At 38.3% G+C, this 19,676-nt stretch overlaps 1 protein-coding gene across 11 annotated transcripts in view; it reads right to left on the bottom strand.

The window, feature by feature from the left end:
* Window positions 1-19,676, bottom strand: part of ARHGAP12 (Rho GTPase activating protein 12) — an 80,757-nt gene that overhangs the window by 41,803 nt on the left and 19,278 nt on the right. For 10 of the 11 annotated variants that reach the window (XM_075492520.1, XM_075492518.1, XM_075492514.1 and 7 more), the window contains exon 3: window positions 3,364-3,627. The exons of the other annotated variant lie outside the window; for it this stretch is intronic. In XM_075492520.1, the coding sequence (XP_075348635.1) occupies window positions 3,364-3,627 (264 nt within the window). The remainder of the gene's footprint in view (window positions 1-3,363; window positions 3,628-19,676) is intronic. 11 annotated transcript variants of the gene reach the window in all.

Raw genomic sequence — 19,676 nt, 5'->3', positions numbered from 1 at the left:
ATAAAAAAAAAAGAACAGTTACATTCTCTCTTCTCTCACTTAACCAGTCTAGTTTTGAAAGTTACTAATTCTAAAAATCAAAATAATATGAAAGAATGCTGACTAATTAAAGAAGCTAGCATCCCTTTATTACTCTTTGTTTATTTTGAAACAAAAAACAGAACAAAATTGCATCTTGGCCACATGTTTTAAATGTAGTTTTTACTTTAAATGAAATCCTGTTGCTTTTCTACAGCTTGCTGTTTAATTGTTGGTCTCTACTTTACATTATGGTCTCCTAGCTAGGTATTAGAGGTTTGCCTTTCTCTGATATGATGACATCTCATTCCTTTTACAGTCCACCTTAAGTCACTTTGCTATCTGACAAATTTCTCCCAGTTACTGTTAAGCATTCCTTCCTCAAATACATTAACAAGTCACTACCTCTGATAAATTTTATCTGTAATTCCAAAATCTTATATACCTTCCTAGAAGCCCTGTCGATAGGACTTCACTGCTTCCCCTCACTCCATCCAAATAACTGCCATAACCTACAATTGTTTTCTTTGTGCCATATCTGTTACCAACTTCTTTGAAAAATCTGTTTTTACTAATTAAGACATATTTGCTCTAAGTCTTCATAATCAGACAAAATTTGGGATGTCCCATATTTTACTGTAGCTTAGGCTCGGATCTCAACCTTTACTCTAAGTATTTTGGTTTAAGTACTCAGAGGTCATAAACAAGAAGGTGAACACGAACAGTGGAGTGTGAAGTACACTGCCAAATGCAGAACAGAACACAAAAGGAAAAAAAACCAGGCAGCCTCAAAATCAACATATGACTGCTGGGAAGTAGATTGATATGACTTCGCACCATATATCTCCCTAGACTCAAACTTTGATAACGCAGTCAGAGAGGACACAAAGTACTTAAGGAACTTATGCTACTGGAAATATAAACTTGTGTCTAGTTAAAAATTAATCAAAACATGCATCATCCATTGGTCTTACAAAGACTGAAAACTTAATAGATATAACTGTCTGAAGGACAATCTGTGATACCTCAAGCATCACAAATGAACAGAAGAACTGAGCTGAAATAAGTTATGGGCAATAAAAAAAAAATTTTAAAAAAATCAAGCTTTCTGAACATGCAACCATGTGGTGAAGTCGTGGTACAGAGGTATGAGTAAGAGTCAGAGGGATCATTCACAGATGGGGAGGGAGAAAGAATTATTGGAAGTCCTTCCATGAAAAGAAGGAACAATGATGACAACAGAAACCCAGTTACATTTACTACAAGGAGAGTTACTACTCAAAAAAGCAATCGCCTTATCCAGACTAAAAACAGAGCCTTATCCAGCAAAAGGACAGCCAGTGAGAAATTAATACAGTATCGTCAGAGATACCAAAGTAACAGCCACAAACATTTCACCAGTTCACCTGTTGCTGCCACTAGCCTGTGGCAAGAAGATCTGGCTGTTTAAATGCTTGTGGATGTCACGGCTGCTATGAAGGCCATTGCCAAAGGCAATGAAAGAGTCCCTTTTTCCTTTCTCTCCTGTTTCTGGCACTATTATCCCAGAGGTAGACTTCTATGACAGGGCTTCCAGCAATCTAAAATTTTTGAGCAGTCCACAATTACATTTTAAAATTAAACATTTTAATAGGCTCAGAAGGAAATCCACCTAAACTATACATATTTGAAAAGGGTATGTAAAAGTGAAATATGTAGAAGATTTCTTGATAAATGTTTGCTTTTTCTTTCAATCACAAAACTCATTAACTTAAGTACTGTTTGAACACAAGAGCACTATTTTAAACATATTTAAATAGTAATATCCATCTCCCAACTACTCCTTTGCTTTATCTGAACCACTGCAGTTCAGATAAACACACACCACTGTCTGGCTCTCCCTAGTGACTGGCTGCACAGAATATATCTGCACCTCAAATGTTAGCCTAAATCATCTTTTAACATAAATAACTTCATGGTAAGCTTCAACTCTCTTAAGCAAGGTCTGGAGCAAAGCTTTGCCAAAAGGTTTTGCAAAAGCAAAAAGTTTGCATAATGAAAAAAATCCATTGCTATATCTAAAGAATATGTTTATGGCCTGAATGTAACCTAGTCAAAAGCTCCTATGGCTAATTGCCAAAATCTGGGGTGGATTTCCTCCCCCCATCACCATTTGCCACCCTTGGACCTAGTCACTTGGCTAGGCACAGCTTCTAGCATGGTAATTTTAATGTTCTCATCTTCTGTTCTCTAGGATGTTATTCACAGAATGAAGAAAAGGATTTGCTCAAAGTTAACACAATTTGATAAGAAAATATTGCTCCTTTAACTGCCCTTTCTCCCAGTTTGTTCTACAGCTATCCAAGGCAGAAATCATTGACAAGTGTGTAAATTCAAATCTCCTAAGCCAATGGTTAAATAAAATGCTGCAGCAAGTTATCCAGCTAAACTTGCTTTTTATATTCACTATGATTATTCCACCTCTAAGAATTCAAGAATTAAATAAAATTCGAGTTTGAACAGTCACATATGCCCTTTTTAAAAAATCAAACATTTTAAAAGCATCATAGAATATATCAAAAAATTAAGTAGTATGTATAAATCCAAGTACAAAAATAAAAATCAATATTTTAATTTGATAGAAGCTTCAATTACGTCTGCATTTTTATGTGGGTGGAAAGTGCTGTGGAACTCCATTAAGTCTGGTTTTGACTCCAGAAATCTGGAGTTCTCTACATCCATCTTAATTCTTCTCTGCGAAAATATTTTCCTCTAAGAAAAACATCTCGTATTTAAATTTACTGCCACTGCATTAACCAAGCAGTAGCAAACACCTGTACATCCCCTGCCTTTCTTTTACTGTATATTTAACTGATATTGATAAAAATAAATAGTTCCCCCTGCCTTTTTCAACGCATCCCCATAAATCCTGCTTCTAGAAGCACTGTCACACTCCCCTTCCTTTCCCCCACTTCTCCCCCAAAAATGTGCCAAATACACTGGGAAGGAGAACGCACTCCATGTCAGAGAAGTTATGATGGTTGTCTTATTCTATTGTGATCTATAGTCCTATTAGTTTCAAAATATCTTAGTTTTCCCTTACCTTTAAAAGAAAAGCTGCAATACCTGCTGAGGGACTGTAAGGCATTTTTACAACTAACTACCCTTGTACACGGTTCATGTACGCATTCTTGTACACAAAAGCGATTGAAGAACTAAACTGTTTACTGCTTCATACCGAGACACATGACCAAAAAGACAAATGAAGACACTCGACACTTCAAAACTCTACGATACCAAATTCCATAGCAAAACAGCATTCATACACATTACAATCTCATTGCTTGTGATCTCAGAAGGAACTACCTCATGGTCTGCATGGCTCTGGGAATCCCCTTTATTAATGCTTGCATCTCGGGCCCAACGTGGAGGTTTCCAGGTTCGTTCCTGTGATCCTCTGTTGTAGTAATAACAGCGTCCTGTCGTATCTTTATGGGTTTCCCATTCCCCATTTATTTGGACTGGAGCACTTGTAGGTAGTGGTGGAAGTGCAGACTGAGATATTTTCAGTTCTTGCAAATTAGCATAAACTGGTGAATCAGGCCTCCCTTGGCTTGGTGGAGTAGTTGGCTATCGAGAGAAGAAATGTATTGTTAAAGAGCAAATGAATTTCAGAATGCTCCCTTACAAATCAGAATATATTACAGTAGCAAAACAAACCAACAAACTCCCGCTTTTGTTGTTAAGTACAAAAGCACAAAGGATAGCCACAAGATCCTGGGGCGTGAAAACTATAAGGTAGACAGATGATATAGATTGTTAACTATAAGGTAGATATCACAAGCTGTATTTATTTAATACTGAAACAATTTTTCAGCATTTCTCCAGATGACAGCTGATAATTATGTTTTACAGTGGATTTGAAATACACTGGAATCATCATCAAAATAATTATATGCTTGCCTTGTTGAAAAACTTCAGCTTTACAGTTCAACTATTGCTCAGGAACTGTAAGTAATGTGATCTTGCTCAAGACAAAACGTAGCATTTCTGAGATGCCGCTTGTTAGGCAAAGATGGTTCCCAAACCTTTCCCCCTCACTGCTAATACAGATGATGATGAATATAAAGCAGCAGTTATCTTCCCAGCAAGATCTAAACAGACAGTTCAGCTGGAAAGACAGGCACAATGTTGTGACTAACAAACTCTGGAAAACACCTGGACGGTTTACCTGTATGCCTTTCCAAACAGATGCTTATTTAAAAATATTTTAGGCAATATCAGTGAGTGTTCTGATCACCCCTCTCTTCTTACAGAAATTAAGTGGATGTTCTCATCCACCTAATTTTATTCATATACAGGCACATGAGTAGAACAACAAATATCCACAAGGAAACAAAACACTAATGACAATTTCTCATTAATAAATAGTTTGCTAACATGAAGGCCAGCAGAAAGCATGGTTAAAAGTCCATGGCACTCACTGAAACCACAAGTACTTTTCAAATAAGCCACTGAAGTGTTCAGGAGAGAAATACACTTTCAGATGTTCAATTTTTAGACCATAATACAAGTATATAAAACACACCATGCAGAATATAAGAGCATGTGTTTTCATGAGAGCTGCGATTAAGAGATTGTGAAAGCAGCTTGTTATTAAACCAAATTGAATACTTTTCTGGTAACACGCTGCCATCTCTGTATTTTAGGTCACATTATTTAGGCACTCTAAAGGAAGGAACTATATAATTTATACCATCCCTTCCCCCTGCTTGGTTTTAATTCAGAAGCTTTGCTGCAGGCAAGTCCTTGTGCCTCTTGTTGCATCTTTCAGAGGAAAAAATAACATATTGCATTACATAAAAGATCTTTTATAATGTACTTTTAAACATTAAAATCATAAGCTGCTAATCTAGGCCACATCTAATCATAAATTATCAGGGTTTGCTCAGGCAAGACAGCATATCACACCACACAATCAGATATAAACTGATTGCACCATAGCTAGAACCAAATATGGGCAATATCCACAACCAAAAGGGGAAACAGCTGGAGAGGAACTTAATGAGATTAAAACAGGCATGGACTTGTTTTGTGTGCCTTTAAAAGAGAAAACACAGCTTACTAGATATAGCAAGTACAGTATGTTTAAGGCAAACCACAAGGCGGGGGGGGGGAATATTGCAGCACTGGCAAAATCAGAGTGCCAAAACCAATTAGTACACTCCTCTACCTAATTGAAAGGAAAAAAAATCTGTTACAAGACTCGATGAACAGTAAAAGACTTTTTCTACCGTCCAAGTTTCCCCCCTCTGCTGTTTTTTTTTGAGGGGGGTAGAATGGCTGCCTTTGGTAGAGTTGCTCTTGAGAGCACTAACAGCATAAAGAACGCTACTATGAATGAAGCGTCACCCCACTGTCTTCAGGGATGAACCTCAATCTGGGAGAGTAACCTTGAGGTCTCCTCATTCAAGAGCGCAGTTTCTGCATTCGTTTCCCAGTCGGCCTGCAGAGCTGCATTTCCCACATAAATCCTCCTGCCATTAAAGCACCGGGACTGTCACATGAAGCAAGGACATACACCTGCACCAGGGAGCGCACCAGCCTTCCAGCTCTTCCTCTATTTCAAGGAAGTGACAAAAGTAGCACCATCGAGTGCCCTGGCTGCTGCGGCGGGAAGCCGGTGGCTTGCACAACACTCCCGTCCTCCTAAAATTGCTCTTCCACACAAGACAGTAAGAAGGCTTTGCTGTCCGGCCTGCATTGGCCAGTTGCTTTTTTGTTTTAATTAAGACAATGAAGCATGCTTATTAAAAGAACAGTTCTGTCTATTAATAAAAGTGTTTCCCAAATAGAAAGCCTATGCCACAGAATGCTTGATATAGTTTTTAGAACATTCTCTCAAGCAACACATAGGAATACAGCTCAGAGGTTTCACACTGAGGTTTTCAACAGTTTCAGCATCATAACCGGAATACCTCTAGATGAAACTGCAGGACATGTATGTGCTAAGCCAATACTGGAAGCTCACAGCCAACATACTGCCACATAACTCAAGCAGCATACTAGTTAAGTTTAAAACAGTAACATGCTACGAAAGCGTAATGAGGGGTTTTCTTCTGAATGCTTAGTACTTCCAAACTCAATATACCGATTTCTGGTTTTCGAGGGAAAGCCAGAACTTTTGTCCTGAACAACAAACAAAACAGCTAACTGTCCTGCCAACCAAGCTTCCAGCTACCTTATTCCCTGTTGCTCTCTCTTTCAACAGATTTTTCAGGGAGAATTGCAAGATTTTTTGAAAGGCACCCGTAAGTTACTGCTTTCAGCAAAGCATAAAAAATGCAAAGCCATCAACCTAACTACAACACACAGCTTAGCTCATAAGTACGTCTCTGAGGGATACGACTTTCTTATCAGAAACTATTTTAAATAACCACGTAGCATACAATAATACTTCCTCATACCTCGAGCCACGCAATGAGGTATGTTGTTGTGTCGACAATAATGCCCAGTTCAACAGCGCCCAACCTTATCAAGGCTAATTTTGTGAAGAATTTATCATTTATTGATGAGAAAAACAGCTTTAGAAAGCTCAAAGTTTCCTAAAATTAACTTTAGCGTACTTTCTACATCAGTGTTGGCAGGAAGGTCAATCCTCTCCCCCTCAAGCTGGGAAGGAGAGCCCTGCAGAGGGGCAGGTCCCACTAGACGTCCCTGTAGAGCTCCTGGGCCCTGCACCACCTCGCCGTTTCTTTTCAGGTGACTGTTTTAAGTTCGAGACTGTGTTCTGCAAAAACCTTTAACAGTTTCAAGCCCCAAAGCATATTAATTTAACTGTATTCCTTTCATTTACCCAACCCATTACTCATTACCAACTGATAAATCCGAATAGATAAAGCATTACCTAGATCAAAATAGTTTCTGACCACTTCCATGGCTGTTTTCCCCAAACCAGACATACACAGTTAAGGGAAACTTAAATATATGCTAAACACTAAACAGCTCTGTATGTACATGAGGACTTCCAGCTAGAACTTCACTCCCCAAGCTTCATTTTTGCACTAACAAGCTCCAAATGCTCATAAACACAGAGTTAAATCTACCAAAAGAGATTCCTTGTCTTCTCAGTATCAGAATCACAAGAGCACGTCCTTCAACATGCCCATGCATGCACACACAAAATGCCTTATACTCAAAACATTTCAACATTCATTTGCTATTTGATATGGATTTCAGACTTTTTCACGTTGCTTTCTCCTGCTAAGAACAGTGAAGGACTCTTGCTAGAAAAGTGATAAAGAAAAATTAGAAAGGAGAAATACTGCTATGATGCTACAACTTGAATAAAAATTGTACAGCCCATTAAGCACTATGACAACTTTATGGATATAAGGGCCTCTCCCTGAGCTCAGTAATGCTCTGTATTTTAATACTTTAGAAATCTGCCATGTTTAAGTTCAGTCTCACAGAAAAGTCTGCTAGCACTAAATCCTTGCAAATTGATAAGGAAGAGAGTTTGCTGCAGGCAGGACAAAGTTTCCAGGATCAACACACAACATTCTTCAAATAGGGACTGTACACACAGCTTTTTCAGAACATAGTTTTTATACTGACACAGTAGGAAGCAGATACGTGCCTTTAAATAAAACAACCTGTTAATCATTCATGAATGAACAGTCAACATTTTCAACAAAGGCCGCAGATATGCTATCAGGCCTCTGAACACTTGAACTCAGTGCATTGAAAAGCAAACTTACTATACTTCACAAGGTACTTTTCATTACCAAAATGCATATCAGCTTCTCAGAGGATACCTTAAATTTTAATGTTACCTTACACAAATGGCTTTTTTCAGATGGCAGTATTTAAGTGTTCAAAATTAAAGCAAACTTAAAAAAAAGAGGCTCTGTGCACTCCAACAGGGTAAGACTGCAGTTCTGGGAGAAACAAGGACTACAGATCTCTTCCCTATCCACCACCTAAAAGGGCTTTTAGTTTATTTTCACATGACAAGAACATACTGCATCAAGGATGCTAGCAACTAAAAGACAGAAAACAAAGTTTCATTGAAACTGTCAATTACCTTTTTCCTTTTACAGCATTTAAATCCAAGACAAAAACTTCTAGAACATAACTGCTTAAAGAACAACTGCAACGCTAGCCTGCAAAACACGACCTACCACACGTGATTTTCCCTCCTTTACAAATAAATTGCTTCAGTTGTCATGCCTCTGTTTGCAGCTTTTCTTAGTGTTATGAACTTGAAATTAAAAGTTTCCATTTCAGTAGCAGCATTTGAATTGCTGAAGCTAGCTGCTAAAAATAAAACATTAAAAAAGGCAAATCTCATCTTAATACTCTTTATGAAGTTACAAGCAACAGATTGTCCATAGTCATGCAAAAGAACAGCATTACACTGAAGGAAAATGAGGGAATACTGGCTCTTTGCAGCAGCAAGCCGATGAAAGGAGATCAGGCACATCCCACCGCATCCTGAGACAGGGAACGAAGCATCCCAGTTCCCTCAACAACCAAGCTTCTTGCCAAGGAATTGCAACTGTCCTTTTAGGAAGGCCTGGGACTTCAATACCAGCTTTATTCAACAGGAATGATATAAAAGAATTCTCAAAAACTCTGCAGTTTCATTTTCACGAAGTGACAGCTTCAACTGGAATAATTAGCTCATCTCCTCCTTCCTCTTTCTGCTCTTGGCTTACGTTTTTAGAAACATGTTCTGGACCCTACTTTCTTTCTAACATATTTAGGCACATTTAAAACTTACTATAATACCCAAAAATCCACAAGGGAGATTTTTCAGCAAGTACTCTACTACCTCAGAGGTGAAGATAGCAAACTAATTTAACAAGCAAAATTGAGATGGGAACCCAAACAATTTTTTATGCACTAATCTTCTCCAACCTTAACTGGATAATTCACTCTGTAAGTCTAAGGAACACATACAAAGATGACAGTAAATATTAAAAGCCTGTTAATAGTTGACTAGAAATTTCAGACAAGCTATAGCAGTGCAAATATTATTTAACTGTATTGAAGTTCTCATGTTCAGTTGATTTGCCATTATAAAGTGATAAGAAAAAATAAATGACATTGCAAAGCAATGCAGAACTAAAATCATCCGAATATATTTGCCTAGTAAAGGCCATTCAACAGTTAAATGTTTAAGATGTCCCATTTAAAAATTAAGCACATACACTCAATGTAATTTTTTAAAATGGCTAGCCAGTAACTTTCCATCAGATTGAAAACAGTAAAATTAAGAATCTGATTTACTTTTGCTAATTCTATTTTGGTCAATTTTGCATTTTACTTACACTGAATTACAGGCTGAGCTATTACTTTCTTCTATTTCTGGAGATATTTACGTACAATTCATTTTAATATAAATACATCTCTTAATATTTTGTTTCATGAAACTAGATTATGAAACAAAGAGTCTTAGTACACAGGACATCGTGTTCTGCCAGAATGCGCTTGTGTTATTTCAGCCATTTAAAGTTCCCTTCTGCTTTAGCTCTCCCATAACACAAAAAAAAATTCCCAAAGTTGCCAAAAATGTAAATCTTTATCTGGTGATATTGTAATGCCTTATCAAGTAAAAAAAAAAATTTAAAGTCTAGATGTGTAGCAACAAAAAGCCTCTAAAACTAAATACACTCCCTTTTCTCAGTAGCCCAAAAGAAGTTACTTTATTTTCGCACTCAAGACTCATTCATTAAATCGTACTGCAAAAATCCTGCAGCACAAAAGCCAAGAGGTGGCTGCTTCTGCCACATTCACAAGCACTTGCGAACACAGCGGAGAGTGGCTGCAGCAGGAGGCTCTGGTACGCCGTGGCCTGCTGCAGAGGGGAGCAGTCGCCTCTGTCTCCGAGTACCGGAGACAACACTCCCAGATCATCCATCAGAAGCGACCGATCAAAAAATGATGGATGGAAAACTTTTTTCCTGTACACTCTATAGATTTCCCATTCACATTTCTGTAGCGCTCGTGACCATCTCAGTGAGCAAAACTATTACATATGAACTTAGGAAGTCTATAGCAATAAAAGAAAGTATATAATTGATCGAAGGATTGCAACAGTGATGTCAAATGTTTTAAAAAACAGAAATACGATCTTACAATGGGATCCTTTGTAAAACATGCACAAAGATGACAGTGTTTACCGTACTTGTACTTCTCCACTTGCACAATCTAGCTTCTCCCTTCCATAAAAAAGCTTTTGTCCAAGGATATAGACAAAGCTGCTTTTCCTATAGTAGAAAATTTAAATACCATATGAAACACTTTACTTCATACATGCTTACACAGCAAGTTTACCCCAGTTAGGAAAGAGTGGCCGAATTTAACAATGTTGAAAAGTCAGCCAGTAAGCTTCCTTCACTCCTTTTTTACCCTGTCCACTTCACCATGTAAGACACTGATACTTTCAACAGACATAATGTAGTATCTGTAACCTATTTCAGAAATTTAGCCAGCATCTTGAACAACCTGGACATTCCACGCAGCAGTAGATTTACACATTTATTTTTCCTCCACCTTCATGGAAGTGCTATCAAGTTGGTTCTGTAATAAGGATGTTTCAACAATACTAGTGGAAACATCAAGTTTACTCCGCATTTTAGTTTAACTGCTGTCAACTCTTGACCTCTGGGGAACCCGCAGTACATGTTTGAATGCAGATTTGTGAAGAGTAAAGCTGTTGGGAATCATTTGTGATGTCTCTCAAGGATTATTTTCTATAAAAACTAAGATAGTACACTAAGAAAACACCAGAAAAACCTAACTTGCTTTCTCCAGTGGAAAACTGTCCTGTAACATACCCACAGCTACCGCTTTTCAGAAGGGCAGTATCACAAGAGCACAAGTTCTTCAGTTGTTTTAGAAAAGTGTTACAGCAGGATAACTGATGCAGCAGAAAAATCTCTTAAAGTTTCAGGAGTACTGGAGAGCCCTCACTTAACAAGCCATTTACTGTTTTAACTAATTTAAGGCATAGCCATACATCTCATTTGCCTCAGAGGTCCAAGTATTTTTCAAGATAGATTAACAACATCTTCATGGAACACCTCTATGTTGTCATCATTATAGTACCATAGCACATCTAAAAAGTTACCTCCTATGAAATATAATTGGGGGGGTGTAGAATGGTGTTATTTGAACTCATAATAGCTTAAAGGTCAAGAAGTTTCCATTAGTTTAAGTCACTTCAAACTGAATAGCAATTTTTTCTACACTTTACACTTTCAAAACTACAGATCCCATAGCATTTAAGTGTACTTTTGAGGGTCCAGTGCTTACACAAAGCAGTGTAAAGCCGGGCACCCATGGAAAGTGCAGATGGGAAAGTAAACATCACCTCTGATAAGATTCCCAAGTTACTCAAAAGTTACTGAAGTTGCATTACTGGGCAAGCTCAAAAGCCTAAAAGATAGCTTGAGTACCATTTGATCAAGCAGAAAGAAATCTAACTACTACCATGCAAGTGACCAAAACCCCATGACTCAGTAGAACAAAAATTGTAATATTCTACTATTTGAAAGAGAAGGAAAAAGCCACAGCCATCAAGAATTTAAAAACTATATATATGTATATTAATGGCTCACTTTCCAAATATTAGGTTTTTTAAAAATATACAAAAAAGAACAATTTGCAAGAGACAGTTCTAAAACACAGCAGTCATCAGATCTGTGTTCTGTCAGAAAGGGTATTTAATTCCAAACACTTGACAAGAAAATGCAGAACTCCCACACAATTTACAGCTGTTGTCCTTTTACTCTGCTGTAAAAGCAGATTTCACTGGTGTGAAACTCTGCTTCACTAAATGTTGCTTGTGGCAGCAAATTCTGCAAGCATTTGTTATGCTAGTATTTCTTTGTTAGGTGTTAGAATAATTTCAAAATATCTTGAGCTTATGAACTGCAACGTTTAAAAGTTTTTAATAACACATGCAGCTGCGAACATCACCAGTATTCAAACAGTATGAGCAATGCTAATGTGTCAGCACACTTACTGGTATACTGGAAATATGTTATGGGAATAAATTAAGGCAGCAAACCCCAGTGAATAACACAGCTAACTGGCCTAGGAAGCACCCATGGTATAGTATGAAATCAGATACTAGAATAATTTCTGTTGGCTTGCCTTACTAATATATTAACAAGAACATATTATGTCGTGCAACCAGTAGGCTCTACCCTTCCCCGAACACCCAGGCAGCTGGACTTCACAGTCTAATAGGCAGCTGCTACCCTCCACATCTGCTTCACAGAGCTTTCCCTGAGTTTATTACTTGCAACTACTGTTCCCAAGGTACTGTGCTACTCATGTGCCACAGATCTCCAGTGGGCAGTTTCATTGATTAGAATGTCCCACTCGGGAATAAACAAGCAGTCCCTTCAGAAAACAGCCAGTGTAGCTATTTACATTAACTTCCATAAACATTACACTAAAAACCTGAGAAACAAGTTTCAATACAGCCCAATTTATAAACTGAGAGCAACATCTGAAAATTATGTGCTAGGGATCCTGACTGGCTATACAATTGCAAAATGTATGATTTGAAGAACCACATTTTACATACTGTCATGCTAGCTCTTTACCTCTACAAACCAAAAATCAAATTGTACACCCAAAGTCTAGAAAAATTTTTACAAAACCTGTTCAAGTAATTTATTCATACTCTTAACATAAAACAGACCTAGATTAGGGAAATATGAATCTCAGGATGTAATTGTTCTTAAGTCTGTACATGCAAAGTCCTGATTGTTTCCATATTTCTAACTTCAGGAAAATTTTTCAACAGCTATCCTTTTTAACACACCAGAATATCTACTATTAAAAAAAAAAAAAAATCTCTTTTTTGCTCTTTTTCCTTTTGGAAAAACTGGTTTGCTCATCTTAGCAGAAAGGGAAGCCAAGAGAAAAGTAATTTGCCATTTTAAATGAGTTAGTTACCCTAACTCCCCATGCACACAAGCAAAGAATTTCCTTTGTGCAGAAAGGCAGAAGCCACACTGACACTCCTGATTACACCAAAAGTTCAGCAAATGCTTTTGCTAATTCAGTTCGTGTCACCAAATTAATAAAGCACACATTTCAAAGGACTCAGCCAACAACTCAATGTTTAGAAAACAAGAAAAAAAACATAGATTTCTTTATTTCAGAAAATAAAAGACTACTGATACAGTTTTAAGATATAGCTAAGCTGGTCTACTGGCCATCTGCTACCAAGAGGAGCGACCCCATCTCCCTTCCCCTCCATCCCCATGATGCTGATGTGACCCTGCAGCAAGCTGATGGAATAAACTAGAATAGCAGTAAATTAACCCCATTGAGGCTTTAAAAAACAAAAGACAAGCAAAAAGAAATTTAGACCCCATATTTAGACCCTTTAGGTGTTTGCAGGGCACTGCAAGGTCAGTCAGAGATGCCCCTGAATTGTCTGACTGACTTAGGAGACAGGAGAGTAGGACCTTCTCTTTCAGAAGCTGTTAGTCCTTGAGGAGGTTTAGCTGCATCATTAAACCCCAAAGGTGGCTGGGAGAAGGAATTATCTTCAGACATCTAAACTGGAATCAGTTATAGAGACAATAATAAGTAAAAAGTTGTCTATTTCTGCTATGGACGGGGGGGGGGGGGGGGGGGGGCAACTGGCTAAATTTTAAAAAAGTTACTTTTGGAGAGAAGCAAGGTACAAGGAATGAAACTTTGCAACAGCCTGATCAGGAAAATAGGGAACATTCCTTGAAAGTTTAAGTGCAGGTTAGTCACCGACTTTCAATAGCACTTTCGGTATTCTTGCTTCTGTCCCTATGCAGTAAGAACGAACCACGCTGGGGTTTTTCTCCATTTTTATTACTTTCACAAGGTTTTGTATAGCTTCACACATTGGTAACCCTCATCCTGAAAGGCAGCACATTTGCATCTGAAGTTAGAAACAAATGGAACAAGCTTTTAAAAATGTACAGTAAGAAGTTGGTTTATTGTACAACTATGCATAACTGAAATACTGGGTTTAAGTCCTTGTGTTTTCAGAAGAAAAATCAACAGCCTATAAGAATGACCAATATAGTACCACAGCGATCGGAGCATTAAAGAACATACCTGAAGTAGAAGAGACCTCATGCCATCAAAGGAAGAAAGAAGTACCCCAAGTAGCTCAGACAGAGAATAACAAAGATTTTTAAGCTGAATAAGGACAGCTCTTCCTGTCGCCTCAGAGTACAGAACACAGTAGTAGTATGAATGGTAAGAGTGAAGAGAGAAATACAGTTTTGCTCACGAGCTTAAGTCCTCCACTTGGAATGAAAAAACTGATCTCTGAAGAAAGTGGTTTTGTTAGTATTTTGACAAAAGCTATTTTAACATAAAATGTAAACACATGCAATACTTTGCAATACGTTTTGTATGCAATATAAAATAAAACATTTTCCTCACAGCCACCCCCACCCTTCCAACCACAGGAAAAAGGGTATTATACTGATGGCTGATGCACCTGCAAGATAAAACTTGATGATAAGCTTTACTCCTTACGACTATCTCAGGCAACAGGTAAACCAAGGGAACTGCAAAATAAGTACATCTAGGGAACTCAGCTGTTGCACGGACTAGGGTGCGAGCTGCCCGCTTACCAGCGAGATATTCACCGATTCCGGCAACACTCAAGGTTTTGCACCGCTTTTGTGTGTGGACAAGCACAAAAAAAATGCTTATCACTCTGTGTCTAATATATTACCTTACAGAATTAGAAACAAAAGAGATGCTTTCGCCACAGTTGTCAAGTGAGACGGAACGGAAAGTGTAGTGAGGCAAAGGACTAATATATAGTCTTAGCTATGCTGGACTGCTATGTCTGTTAATTTTTATTTTATTTTTCTTTAAGAAAAATAGGATCAGAGTGCTTACAGTCACTTCTTGCAAAATTAAAAAAACATATTACTAATATTAATTTTTAGTAGAAAAGACTGGGTCAGGTGTGGTGGGAACATCTTAATCAATTTAAGCAAGAAAAGATGCTATATTTTCCTCTCCTCTGTAAACCTCCAGGGTCTATCAATAGTTATAATAATTTACAACCAGAAGAGTTCTAAAACATTCAGAAACACACCAGTAAGGAGAGATTCCGTGTCCCCCTCCCCCCCCCCCAAAAAAAAAAAAAACTGAGGACAATTTTCTTCAACCTGTAGCAAAACTGACATGGATAAAGCAAGAAGTTTCCACCAGATCTAGTCATGCTTCCGATTTCAGCCATTCCCACAGATCCAAGAGATGAGTTTTGCAGAATCAAGCTTCTCAGATTTCAGGAAAATAAGGACATTCCCCCATTCACATCAACGCCGTAGGGGCTCCTGTCCTGTTCACCGAGGTGGTTAACCCGAAAAATTAGTAACATGCAAAACAAACCAGACAGGAAAATATACACAATGCTATACTTCATGGGATTAATACATAGATTTTTCAGACCAGGTAATTTCAACAATGGACAAAGCCACTTCTGTGCTCGGAGACGATCACAAAGGCAGTGAAATCATGTCTATGCTAAAAAGCTTTCCAGCACAGAATTTAAGTCACCCAAAGCAATATCCTGAAATGTGCCAGACAACTGGAAATGCTTGTGCTTCAATTATTCTTCCTGGACTATGAATTATCACTTCACAGCCCTCAGAAATGGAGCTGGTAAGTCAATGCCCAGGTACAATTTGCAAAAAAAACCCACAAAATGTTAATGATGGCATAAAAGATGGCAAACCCCACATGTTTAATGAAGAGCAGTTTTACTGAGACCTGTGGCCATTTCCCCCTGGTTCGCCTTCACAGCTGCAGCACTGACAGGAAACTTCAAGTCACTTGTCTTCCCTGAGAAGTTGCAAATAAGCAAATGATGAAACAAGTTGCATTTTGCAATACAAAATAGAGGTCTTGCAAACTAAGGGAACTGGGCTTTGGGGCTTTTGCTTGGCTTTAAGCTTCTGAGTAACTGCAGTGCAATCTAAACTTCAATATTTATCTGTTCAGAAGCAGTCAGTTGTAATTTTTGCAGTTCAAATGTAATTTCAATGTGGCCACTAGGGTAAAATAAATTCTGTCGATTGTATGCTACGGTAATTGAGAAAGAACCACAAAATAGCATCAGTGCATACAGCCTATAGTATGTCTATCATATCTTAAATAAAAGAACTGGTGAAGGGACTAAGGCAGTGTCACATGGCCTAGAAACTTACACTTTAAAAAAAAGTATGCCAGAATATTCAAAGAATAACAACGAATGGGTTCTTCAACAACAGACTAAGCCTATCCCCAGAAGCTCAGCACAGCCATCCACCCTCAAAAGCCAAAACTAAATCTGAGTATCTCCCCTCCTCCAACCATCATCTTTAAACAGAAGTTACAGGTTTCACACAGAAAATTATTGTATGATGTTCGCTGGTATGCATTGCAAAAGAGGTGTCAGAACAGGTTCTAATGGTCCCTTATGTCCTACATGAACTATTGAGCAATTCAAGTTATAAAAAAAAAATTAAAAATAAATCAAACCTTAACACATTCAACTAAAAATTATGACAAAGGAAAAAAACATAAACAAAACACTGAAAGTACCTCCACTGCCAGGCTAGCATGACTACTGTGGAATAGGCAGCCATATAGATTAGTGGTCAGGCATCATGATAATCAAGCGATTACAGGTCCCCTCCACAGAAAAGCTACCCGCTTTTAAATAAAAAATTAGGTGCTTCGAGAATTAGCATCTCATCGAGCCTTCAGTAATCAAAATATGTATTTTATTTTCTGACTCCTCAGATCTACTTAATAGGAAGCAGCTCCACTTTAGTACTTCCAGCTGTACACTGGTACCAAAACTGAAACAACAGAAGCGTAAACAGCACAGCGTGCCAGCCAAGTTCCCCATAACATAGTTCAGGATATTTTGGTTTTAGGCACCCATTTTAGGGGAGTATATTGAGGTGAAAACATTTCTAGATTAGACTGGTAATTATAGACTGGACTGATAATTAACATGGTCAACAGAAATATTTCCTCTCTTTCTTTCTTTCCTCTCTTTCTACAACTTTCGGTATAAATCAGACTATGAAGTCGCTACAATTATCCCTGACTGTGGTATCTTTGAGTTCTTTGATAACTCAAAAAGAAAAGAAAAAAAAATTAGCCTGCTACCCAACATTTGACATTCTAAGTTGAAATTTCTCACTTAAAGGCTTGGAACTATCTGTTCAACATAAAATGCTGTGTTTGCTGTAGAAGCCAACTGTGTAAGCAACAGGACACACACACACACAGACAAAAAAATCTTATTCCAGCTTTCTGTGCTGATTTCATTCCTTCAGACAAGTATCAACAACTAATTGTAATTAAATGTTTAACAGAAATCCCCCTGCTTGTTTGCAGGTTCTTCTCAAACAAAGTTTTCATAGGATGAAAGACCTCTTATGAAGAGCTGAAACAAAGAGGTGCAGCCTGCCAGAAATAAGGGGGGGGGGGAGGGGGGGATCAAGTATTTTTATATTTCAAGTACAGGCTCCATCTCCAAAGGCCTGCCATCACAGTTAGACCAGTCCAGACAGGGTCTGCTAAAGATGCACTGATCATAAAGATGGCACCTGGTCTTCCCACATACGGTACTACATTCAAACTAGAGCCATTCGGACTATGAGCAGCACTGCTGGATTAAGACTGTAAAAACCTCTCTCGAAGTCTGGCTCCAGGAGTGAGATAAGACTCTCAGATGTAAGAGAGAAATGAGTGAACACAGCTGTAAGTGAACCAGACCCTGCAATAAAAGTAGGAAGCAGCGTTCTTCGCCACGTCCCTGCCCACCACGCAGACCGCCCGTGCAGTCTGGCCAGCACCACGGTGCGAAGTGGGGAAACAGTGATGCTTCCCACTTCTGCCATGATTGTAAGACAAACCATTAAAAGAAGTAACATACACTGACATAATTGAACTGGCTTTCTGCCATGCAATACTTTTTCACTGCTGACAACTAAAAATGAAAATAGTCCCAGTCCCTAGATATCAGAGATCCATTCTGATTTATCTATTCCGATTTATCAGTAAAATGACGATGTTATTAAACTGCCATAAAAATGAATACTGCTTCTAAAGCAAAAGGCAGAGAGGAAAGAAAAAGGTCAGATTCAGATATCTGGCACTAGCCCTATCTGAAACTTACTGCTGATGGTCTGAGTGAAAGAGGCCACGCTACCCCCCCCCCCCCCCCCACGCACTGCATACCCCAGATGACAAAGCACGTCCTAAAATACTGGGGGTGGGGGATAATTAAAAAAAGAAAAAAAAACAAAACACACACACAAACAAAACCAAACCCCACCTCACAAAAGTTGGGGTTGTTTCTTTTTTTTGACTGAAGATTTACAAAGTCTTCTGACAAATACAAAACTTTGACAAAATTAAGAGAGTATGTTAAAATGGACTAATTACACAGATGCTTTTGTTGCCAGGAATCTATTTCATATAATACATTAGAATTTAAAATTATGTCAAAAGCTTTCATATGTAAGTAAACTTTCATTAGGAAAAGACACAAGCAAGTTACCACCACTTAATACACAGGAATGCATTTATGGTATTCGTGTTATACAGTGTGAGGGAGTTTAGAAAATGCTGTCAAACTTCATTAAGAGGAATGTTATGCTACTTAAAATTACTAAAACATTCCAGGCTTTTTTGACTATCCTATGCAGAAAATAAAGCAAACCTATTAGCAGTACATTATAACTGAGATGGCAAGAATTTGCTAATAGTTTCATGCTGATTAAGCAACATGCAGTAAGCGGTGCCCTGCCGCTCGCGACAGCAAACGTGGCCCTCCCCCATGCCGCTGAATTATAATTCCGTGCTCAGCATTCAGCGGATCAGCTGGAGCCACCAGCCTTTAGAGAACATTCTCATTGAAACTACAAGTATAATAAAGTATCGCAGCACTATCTGCCAAGCTATTGAAAAAAAATGCTTTTAAGGACATGTACGCATTAAAAATCTCTACACTAGAAAGTATATAGCAAGGCTCAGCACATAAAGCTGTTCTTGAAAGCTGACGGAAAGCAGCTGTTCAGCTGCAGAAAACACAGGTTGAATGGAAGCTGAACTTTCTGGGAGTCTCCAAGAAAAAATATATACTAGGGTAAAGGGCGGGTTTAGGGTAAAAGGCTTAAAGGTCCTAAAACTAGGACTGTGGTCATCAGTAAGCGATGCGCCTTTAGATGTCTGTTGCATTTGTTCGATGGCTTAGCTAAAGCAGAGCATCACAAACAAGTGACATTTAAAGCCTTACTATTTCTGGAAAAACAATAATTTGCCATGAATAAAGCAGACAGAAAAATAAGGTTTTCAATATATTTAAAATTACTGTCTACAAGTTTTCACAAGAACACGCTGCCATTGATTTCTATGCTGTTTTCTAGAGACATTTCCACTGAGCTTCGCTAAAAAGGTGAATTACGGGCAACTGGAGGCACTGTAGGAGCTCCAGGTTCCAGGTCCTACGAGGCGCTGTAAGGTAACACTACTGAAGCTGATCAGCCAGCTGCCCAGAGAGCTTTCTGCAGCACTGCTGCCAATAAATAGAGCTTATTCTGCCCGATGACTGTTAAGACTTTGCTATTCAGCCACATCTAGTG

The sequence above is a fragment of the Mycteria americana genome, chromosome 2, assembly GCF_035582795.1.
Source record: "Mycteria americana isolate JAX WOST 10 ecotype Jacksonville Zoo and Gardens chromosome 2, USCA_MyAme_1.0, whole genome shotgun sequence".
Taxonomy (NCBI): domain Eukaryota; kingdom Metazoa; phylum Chordata; class Aves; order Ciconiiformes; family Ciconiidae; genus Mycteria; species Mycteria americana.
Note: the sequence above shows the minus strand (reverse complement) of the source record. Positions and strands in the feature narration are given on the sequence as shown.